Raw genomic sequence first — 10,213 nt, forward strand, 5'->3', positions numbered from 1 at the left:
ATCAGCAGAATTTCAGATATCTTCAGTCTCTTTGGGGGAAAGTCTATTTTACCTTCTTGGTTGTAACTAAAACTTGACCCTCCTCTAAGGACACTGCTTCTCTATTAGCCTTTTCAAATGGTGATATCTTTTTCTTCTTCATGTGTCATGGGCCTATATTTGAAGTAGTTGTCCTTGATTGTGGCTTCCAGACTTCTTTATACAGTCTCCCCAAAATTCCTAGGCATTGAAATTCCTGCCATCCAAGATGTAGTACCTTTTTGGAGTCAGTAGACTCCAAATGGCCCCTTTTTGGAGTCAGTAGACTCCTGAGTTGGTTCCCCTCATTCTTAGAGCAACACCGATCCAGAAAACTGGTTTTTCCATCAGAATTATTTATTTCAATTTCCCTACACATAGTCCTTCCAGCTGCATAACCTCTCAGTTCAATTTCCTCTCCTTCAATAATCCTTCTACCAAACAATCATATCCTGGACCCCAGTGGTACCTCCTTCATAATCTCAATTTCAAACATCCCCCACTCAGACTACCACCATCTTCTACTACCCCAGTGCCAACAGTTATTTAGTCTCTACTGGGATATACAATTCATTTATGCCTCCACTGTTTTGCACTCCCTTACAGGGCCACTTCATTGCACAACTCCAGGGCACCATTAACGCTAGTAATGCTGTAGCCTCATGTCTCCTCCTTTGCCACCTTTGTCTCTACCCTTCACCTTCTTCCTTCCCAACTCAGATTCCTTGGCCTATCTTTTCCACTGCCTTGCATGCACTGTCAACTCCATTGGCCCTCTTTTTTTCATCATACTTGACAGATACTAACCCTGATTACATCTAACTCTTCACCTACTCTCCTCGTATGCCTGTGAAGCTAAATGCACCTGGAAAGGAACTACCATGCTGACCGATCTTACTATTCATCACCACCAACTTCAAGGGGCCTTTAATGTTGCCTGACAGATACCCATTTCTCTAGTCTGACTGATTTCCTACTCTCCTAGACAGTTATTTCTCACCACCTTTTTCCTTCAGATTTCATCATCTCTTCCCTTACCTTTGCTCTAGCTGATGCCTTTGCCTCCTACTTCTCTGAGAAAATAGAAACAATTGGGAGAGATTTTCTACATATTCCTATGACTCATCTACCTGCATCTACCATATCCTCTGCTTTACTCCTATTTTAATGAATGAATTTTCTGCGTTCCTATCTAAAACCAATCTGGCTATGTGTATGTTAGATTTCCTTCCCTTACCGTAAACTCAAGGACATGGCTTCAGTAATTTTCCCCTCCTGTATCATCAGGGATTCACTCTGTTCTAATTCATTATCAGCAAACGTGCTATAATCTCACTTAAAAAAAAAAATCAAACCCTTTTTTACCCTGAAATTCCTAATCTCCCTCCAAAGTCTATCCTATTTTCTCCCCCTCTTTGCAGCAAAAATTGATCAGACACTGGAAAAGTATTTGAGTGTTAGTTTGCATTTTTAGAGAGTAATTTGAAACTGAAGACAGACCATCCAATAATTGATAAGAAATAAACATTTTTCCCCCTGGTATTTTCCTGCTACTTACAGAAGCTGAGGGTCGGGAGTTCAGGATTCTCTCATTTCAGCTCTGCTAATCAGGAACAAAGATCAAACACACCCATTGGTAAGCACCTTATATTTTACAAAAATGCACCTAAAGGATGTTAGAGCCTATTACTAAGATCCCAGGGTGTGGTATTTAAACAGTGATATCTAAATTAGCTTTAGGATATAAGGCACTTGTTGAATTGAGGGTTTTATTTGGCATTAGCACCTTAAACAGTTTAGCTATGTACATTTTTGGGTCACTTGGATACATTGTAACTTCTCAGAATTTGTTAGGGCATTTAAAAGAAAACTTGTTTTTCTTGTAGCGGCAATAGCTTTATAGTTTTGATTTTAATGATATCTTTTGTGGGGTGAGACACTTTAAAAGCTCGTGACATGAAATTTCAAGTGGTACCTAAAGAATTTCAATTAAAAATTTCCTGGGCTAAAAACAAAAACATTTTTCTACTGTTGACCCATTGAATTATGGCTTAGTGAAAGGCCTACAGTAGGATGAGTCAATCGAGGCATCTCTTTGTAATAAAATTATAAAATGGCTATATTTCTTTTCTCGTATTTTCAATATCCCAGGTGACTACCCATCTAGGGCGAAAATTTCTGGCCAAAACAGCAGTGTTCGGGGAAGAGGGATTACCCGCTTACTAGAGAGCATCTCCAATTCCTCCAGCAATATCCACAAATTCTCCAACTGTGACACTTCACTCTCATCTTACATGTCCCAAAAAGATGGATACAAATCTTTCTCTTCCTTATCTTAATGATGGTACTCTTTTCAATTTCTGAAAACAATAACAGGCCCAAGTTCCTTCTTACTACAGTCATATTAAACAGATCACATCAATGATAAATGTCATTACTATAAAAACTACTTAATTTGTAAGGAAATTGTTTCATAGATTTAAAAAAATTGTGGTTGGAGAGCATCTTGGCATTTGTACTTTTTTTCTTGAGGGATTGTTCTGCTTCCTGGCTGTATGATGGGTATATCATTAAAGTTTTGAGTCCTATACAAACAAAACTGACATTTTTAGAGTTGTACTTTTGGGAATGTTATAGATTGATAATTATTTCCCCTGATAATAAAGGTATTGAATGTCTGTTATGAAAGGTTCTAAAATAGTGTTAATCTGTTTCTTCCTGTCAAGAAATGGGACTCTTGCACTACAGACCTGCAGGCTGTTTTTATTGCAAATAACTAAGAAAATTTTTTAACAAACACAGAGTTTTGCTACCTTAAAAAGTTTTTGAAATATACTTACTTTGGCAAAAGGAGTCACTTGAAAGATGAGAAGGCAAAATTAGAAAGGTTATGTAATATACCCTAAATCACATCACATGGCTAGATATTGAATGAATTTCTCATCCGTTGGACTGCAAAGCAAGCAGGTATTATATCGAGTCAGGTGTTCACTCTGTGACTGATTTAAACTGGCTTATATTCTCAACCTGGGGTAATATATAACCTAGGATGAGTAAAATAGGTATGGTAACCCCTTTTGCTTGAAACCACAAGCCAAGACCACACATGACATTGACAGAGGCAACAATTTGATTTAAGTCTGTCTGACCCCAAACTCTGGTCCCTCTGATTACAGAGAATGACTGTCCTGGGCCTCTGGTTTTGTAACCCATATTTTCCTTTACTAACTGTTGAATACCTGCCTTATGGATGTTTTATATGTGTCATCTTAATTAAACCCTTATTACCACTCTGAAGGAGGCAATACATTTTAGAGACCAAAAAATGCTCAGGTCACATAGCTCCTAACTGAAGGAACTGTTGTTATTCCAAGTCAGTCTGACTCCAAAGACCATGTTCCTTTTTTTTTTAATTGACCGACCTTTTGTATAGATCATGTTCCTAATACACTATATTGTCCTCCATCTCGCATTCATCTATTTCTGATACCAGATTTGGAAAAAGAACAATTCATAGACTAAATTTGTATATTATACTTTCTAGTAGTATATTTTTCTTTAAAAACTTTATATCCAAGCTTTAAAACCATTGTGTCTTTCTTAAAAATCAACTTAGACCAGGGGTGGTGGCTCACACCTTTAATCCCACCAGTTTGGGAGGCTGAGGCAGCAGGATCACTTGAGGACAGGAGTTTGAGACCAGCTGAGGCATAATAGCACAACTACAGCTATACAACAAGTTAAAAAGTTAGCCAGGCATGGTGGTGCATGCCTGTAGTCCTAGCTACTAGGGAGGCTGAGGTAGGAGGATCACTTTAGCCCAGGAGTTTAAGGCTGCATTGAGCTGTGATCATGCCACTGCACTCCAGCCTGGGTAACAGGGCAAGACCCTGCCTCTAAAGAACTAATAATAATAACTTTGAAAAACTCAGCTTATTAATAATTGGGTAGAGAAGATGAGGAAGGCTTAAAATATTCAGACTTATGACTTCAGATGCCTAAGTCTTGTTCTCTGTCACCTGAATTCAGTCCTCTGTGAACTGTTTAAGTTAATTTTTTAATTTAAACAATAGTATTGGTTATACTTTTGAGATATATGTCAAATAAACGAAAGCAATTCAATAGGCCCCAGGGATTTATTTTAAGAGAATAGCTGGTCTTTCTCTTAAAAGAAATTCAAAATCCCCAAACTACATTTTTAGTAAAATTCAAACCCTGTCTCCTCTTTTAAAAAAAAAAAAAAAAAAAAAAAATCTTTGGCATTGAATTTGAAGTATTAATTACCCTTAAGGAAGACTAGGTGAGTGATTGGTATACTCATGGATATCCTGGTTGAGAGTGATTTCTGCCCCCTCTAACTCCAGTAGTATTTCCTTTGTATTATCTTACAATATTTAACTGTTTTTAATTACAGCTATTTTGGTTCATGATATTATCTCTTTTTCTCAATTGCAAACTTTGTGGTGCCCATATTTCTATATGAGAGGGTGTTCACTACATGTTAGAATCAATAGTTGCCAATTTGAGTAATGGCGAAAGGATGTCAGAATTTCAAAGCCACTTCATAAGGTAAAGTACTACGTGGGAAAGGGAACCAACTTTATTGTAGACTCCATTCCCTTTATTTTCCTCAAAATTTAGTGGTTAGTTTCATTTGTTCAGTGAAAATGTTTTGAGAGTCTGTTAAATGCTGAGTTAAAAATACTAAGGTGAATAAAGATGTGGCTCCTGGTCTCAAGGGACTCACAGTTTAATAGGGGAAGTAAACAATTACAATGCATTAATAAAAGTGGTCTTAAGTATGAGGAGAGATGTATGTAAATCATTGGAACAGAATTGAATCTATTCCAGAAATAAACTCATATATCTGTGCCAAGACCATTCAATGGAGGGAAGAATAGTCTTTAAAACAAATAGTTCTAGGGCAACTGGATATCCACATGCAAAATAATGAATTTAGATAGGCTATGGTTTGAATGATGATGTCCTTTCAAAATTCATGTTGAAACTTAATCCCCAGTGCTACAGTTTTAAGAGATGTAGTCTTTTGGAGGTCTTTGAGCAGAGCCTTCATGAATGGGATCAGCACCCTTGTAAAAAGGCTCAAGGTTGAAGGAAGCACACTCTTGTTCTTCTGTCCCTTCCACCATGTGGGGACACAGTGTTCCCTACAGAGGATGCAGCAACAAGGTGCCATCTTGGAAGCAGAGAGAAGCCCTCACCAGATATCAATTCTGCCACCACCTTCATCTTGAATTTTCCAATCTCTAGAACCAAGGGAAATAAATTTCAGTTCTTTATAAATTATTCAGTCTGAGGTATTTTGTTATAGCAGTACAAACGGACTAAGACAGGACCCTACCTAACACAAAAATTAGTTCAAAATGGATTAAAGACCTAATGTAAGAGCTAAAATTATACAACTGTTAGAGGAAGAAAATACAAGTGTAAATCTTCATGACCTTAGATGAGGCAACAGTCTCTTAATAGGACACCAACAGAACAAACAAGAAAAAATAATTTGGAATATATCGAAACTAAGACCTAAAAAGCAGCCCTGTGCATTAAAAGACACTATCAAGAAAGTGAAAAAGACAACATACAGAATGGGAAAAAGTATTTACAAATCATTTATCTGATAAAGGTCTAGTTTACAGAGTAATAAAGAACTCTTAACAATAAAAAAGGACAACCCAGTTTCTAAATGGGCAAAAGATTTGAATAAATATTTCAAGTATCTGTTCCAAAGAAGAAATACAAATGGCCCATAAGCATACAAAAAGATGTGCAATATCATTAGTCATTAACATATGCGTATCAAAACAAAAGAAACTGCTTCACACTCACTAGGATGACTATCATCAAGAAAAGGAAAGTAAGTGTTGGTAAGGATGTAAAGAAATTGGAACCCTCATACACTGCTGGTGGGAATGTAAATGGTACAGCTGCTATGGAAAACAATTTTGCAATTCCTAAAAAAGTTCAATACAAAGTGACCATATGATCCAGCAATTCCATTTCTGTGCATGTTTCTACAGAAACTTGCACATAAATGTTCATAGCAGCATTACTTGTAATAGCCCCAAAATGGATACAACCCAAATAGCCACAAACTGATAAATAAGTAAACAAGAAGTGGTATATCTACACAATGGAATATTATTCAGCCATGCAAAAGAATGAAATGTCATTTGCAGCAACATGAATGGAACTGGAGGCCATTAAATGAAATAAGCCAAGCACAGACAAATGCTGCATGTTCCCACTCACGTGGAAGCTAAAAAAGCAGATCTGATGAAGATAGTAGATTGGTGGTTACCATAGGCCAGGAAGGGGAAGGGCGTGGGGGACATGAAGGAGCAAAAGGAATAGAAATGTATTATTACCACTGAAATGTACACTTAAAAATGGTAAAGATGGTAAATTGTATATGTCTATTTTACCTCAGTAAAAAATATAGACTGGGTAGGAAGATGAATAAAGTATCAAGATGACTAGATCAATGGATTGGAGGTAGGACTGAAGGATAGAGATGTTGTGGTACCAAGGGGAGTGAGCTAGAAAGACAGGAGGTGGTAGAGAGTGCAATGCATGAAATTAAGATTATAGAAGGTCACAGTTACTGATAATGAGATAATCTGGGTATTGTTTTATGAATGAATTCCTGAGGGAGGTAAAGAACAAGATCATTGGAGGAGAGGCATTTAAGGAACTGAGAAGTCAGCAGTGAAACTGAATAGAGAATCCAGAAATAAACCCAAATACTTAACATCCAACTGATCTTTGACAAAGCAAACAAAAACGTAAAGTGGGAAAAGGAGACCCTATTCAACAAATGGTGCTGGGATAATTGGCAAGCCACATGTTGGGGAATGAAACTGGATCCTCATCTCTCACTTTTTACAAAAATCAACTCAAGATGGATCAAGGACTTAAATCTAAGACCTGAAACTATAAAAATTCTAGAAGAATACATTGGAAAAACCCTTCTAGATACTGGCTTAGGCAAGGATTTCATGACCAAGAACTCAAAAGCAAATGCAATAAAAACAAAGATAAATAGCTGGGACTTAAACTAAAGAGCTTTCGCGTGGCAAAAGGAACAGTCAGCAGAGTAAACACAGAGTGGGAGAAAATCTTCACAATCTATACATATGACAAAGGACTAATTTCCAGAATCTACAACAAACTCAAATTAGCAAGAAAAAAAAAATCCCATCAAAAAGTGGTCTAAGGATGTGAATAGACAATTCTCAAAAGAAGATATACAAATGGCCAACAAATGTATGAAAAAATGCTCAGCATCACTAATGATCAGGGAAATACAAATCAAAACCATAATGGCCATAATCAAAAAATAAAAATAGATGTTGGTGTGGATGCAGTGAACAGGGAACACTTTTACACTGCTGGTGGGAATGTAAAGTAGTACAACCACTATGGAAAACTGTGGAGATTCCTGAAAGAACTAAAAGTAGAACTACCATTTGATCCAGCAATCCCATTACTGGGTTTCTACCCAGAGGAAAAGAAGTCATTATACAAAAAGATACTTGCACACACATGTTTATAGCAGCATAATTTCACAATTGCAAAAATGTGGAACCAACCCAAATGCCCATAATCAATGAGTGGATAAAGAAACTGTGGTGTGTGTGTATATATATACACACACAATGGAATACTACTCAGCCATAAAAAGGAATGAATTAATAATGGCATTTGCAGCAACCTGGATGAGATTGGAGACTATTATTCTAAGTGAAGTAACTCAGGAATGGAAAACCAAACATCATATGTTCTCACTAACAAGTGGGAACTAAGCCATGAGAATGCAAAGGCATAAGAATGACATAATGGACTTTGGGGACTCAGGGGGAAAGGGTGGGAAGGGGGCGATAGACTAAAGACTACAAATTGTGTACACTATATATTGCTCGGGTAATGGGTGCACCAAAATCTCACAGATCACCACTAAAGGATTTACTCATGTAACCAAACACCACCTTCTCCCAATAACCTATGGAAATAAAAACTTTTTTTTTAAAGAAATGAGAGGTCAGGATGTTGGAAGAATCATCTCCAGGTACATTGAAATTACCAGTAATTAAGACTTGGAGAGAGTGGTAGTATCCCAGAAGCCAAAATTATTGAGAAAATGGAGGGTGGAGGTGGGGTCAACCCAGGGGTTGATAGGTGACATCAAAATGAGGGTGATAGGTATTAAAATCTGATGACATGAAAATCAAAGCTGAGAGTTTTAGGGAGAAGGAAGATAGAAAGTAACAGTGAGAAACAAGGAGGCACTATCTCACCTCCAGACCCAGTGGTAACAGGGGTATGAGAAAGAAAAATAGCCAGTACTTGAGAAGGCTTCAAGGGAATACTGCTCTCAAGAAAGAGTCAGATTTCAGTTTTAGCAAGCAAGTGAAGGGCGAAATCAGAAAAATGCTTGAGGCTGGCCACGGTGGCTCATGCCAGTAATCCCAGCACTTTGGGAGTCCGAGGCAGGCGGATCGCTTGAGCTCAGGAGTTCAAGACCAGCCTGGGCAACATGGAAAAACTCCATCTCCACAAAAAAATACATAAATTAGCCGGGCATGGTGGCATGTGCCTGTGGTCCCAGCTACTGGGGAGACTAAGGTGCGAGGATCACTTGAGCCTGGGAGGTTGAGGTTACAATGAGCTGAGATTGCACCACTGCACTCAGCCTGGACGATAAAGTGAATCTGTGTCTCAACAACAACAGCAGCAACAACAACAACAACAACAAAAGAAAAAAAAAAAAAAGAAAGAAAAAAAAGAAAGAGGAAAAAGAAAGAAAAATGGTTGAAATTAAAGCAGTTTTGCTGATAATGAATCATAAGTTGTAGGGGGCATGATAGAAGGGTTCAGGGATTGGTTAGGAGAAGAGGCTGCAGTAGAGATGTACAGAACATTAGGGAGATTTGGGTGTAGGAGATGAGCAGTGACCTAGGAGTCTGGTGGTTCTTGTGGTAACTGATATAAACAAAGATAAAGGACATAAGAAAGTTGGTCCTGGTGGAGTCAAAGCAGATAGTAATGTTAAGGTTACGATTGTTAGCAGACTAGGAGTGAGTTTCTGTGACTCTTCACTCGTGACAATGAGATTAAAGAAGATATGGGAGTCGTGCTCCTAGAAGCAGTACAAATAGTTCAAGTAGACCTCTTTTGAGGAAGAGGTCATCACTCTAAGCATGTCTGCCTCATTTTGACCCCTGTAGATGGACTGAAGGAATTTTAAGGAAGCTGAGAAGTTGGGTATGGATGGCCTGGGAGTCGGGGTAGGTGCAAATAGCACTGCTATCATTTGTCTGAGCCTAGGGCCAGCAGCAAAGTAGAGAGCCTAAGCCTCAGACTTCTGCCTCTCAGGGAGGTGAAATTGTATCAGGTTGGTGGCAACCCTTGGACACTGTCAGAAAAGGTAACAATCCTCTCTTAAGAAATGTTTGTCCATTTTAGTTTCCCAAGATTCCTACAGATTAAAATCAAGCAGTAAGCTCATTAAACAAAGCCTTAAAAAAGGTGACACACTGTGAGAGTAGAATCATCAAATAACAGTTACCCACTCAAGACCTGCAGATACTGAAATTGTCAGACGTAGAAAATAAAAGAGCTATGCATGAAATGTTTACATAAAAGACTCATTCACAAAGAAGAGCAAACAGGTGTATTTGAAGAACAAGAAACAAAAGGAACTTCCAGAAATAAAACAAATTAGAATTTGAAGTGAAAAAACCCACGATGGCAAGTTAATCACAGCTGAAAAGAAAATTACTGTGTTGGAAGATAGTTCTGAAGAAATGTAGAAAAAAGAGACAATGGAATGGAAAATAAGAAAGAGATGTTAAGAGATATGAAGAAAAAAGATGAGGTTTAAGAATAGAGAGATGGATGAGACGCTATATTTAAAGAGATAATGGCTGAAAATTGTAAGAAATAATGAAAAACACGAATCCTCAAGATAAATATTAAAAACCTATCCCAAAGATATTGAAGGGAAAATTCATTAACACCAGAGTAGACTTCGAAAGCAGCCACAGAAAAACATTACCTACAAACGGACAATGACAGAAAACTCTAGCAGCAGTAAAGCCAGTCAGGAGATGTGAAATAATATCTCCAAAATGTTGAGAGAAAATAATTATCAAACTAGAATTGGGTACCCAGTAAA

The 10,213-nt window shown here is 37.7% G+C and overlaps 1 protein-coding gene across 2 annotated transcripts in view; it reads left to right on the forward strand.

Moving 5' to 3' along the window:
* Positions 1 to 2,617, forward strand: part of LOC105492980 (maelstrom spermatogenic transposon silencer) — a 33,278-nt gene extending 30,661 nt beyond the window's left edge. For both annotated transcript variants that reach the window (XM_011760371.2, XM_071075002.1), the window contains exons 11-12: positions 1,579 to 1,654; positions 2,170 to 2,617. In XM_011760371.2, the coding sequence (XP_011758673.2) occupies positions 1,579 to 1,654; positions 2,170 to 2,357 (264 nt within the window). In that variant the 3' untranslated portion in view covers positions 2,358 to 2,617. The remainder of the gene's footprint in view (positions 1 to 1,578; positions 1,655 to 2,169) is intronic.
* The last annotated feature ends 7,596 nt before the right edge of the window (positions 2,618 to 10,213 follow it).

This window comes from Macaca nemestrina, chromosome 1, assembly GCF_043159975.1.
Source record: "Macaca nemestrina isolate mMacNem1 chromosome 1, mMacNem.hap1, whole genome shotgun sequence".
In the NCBI taxonomy this organism is placed as follows: Eukaryota; Metazoa; Chordata; class Mammalia; order Primates; family Cercopithecidae; genus Macaca; species Macaca nemestrina.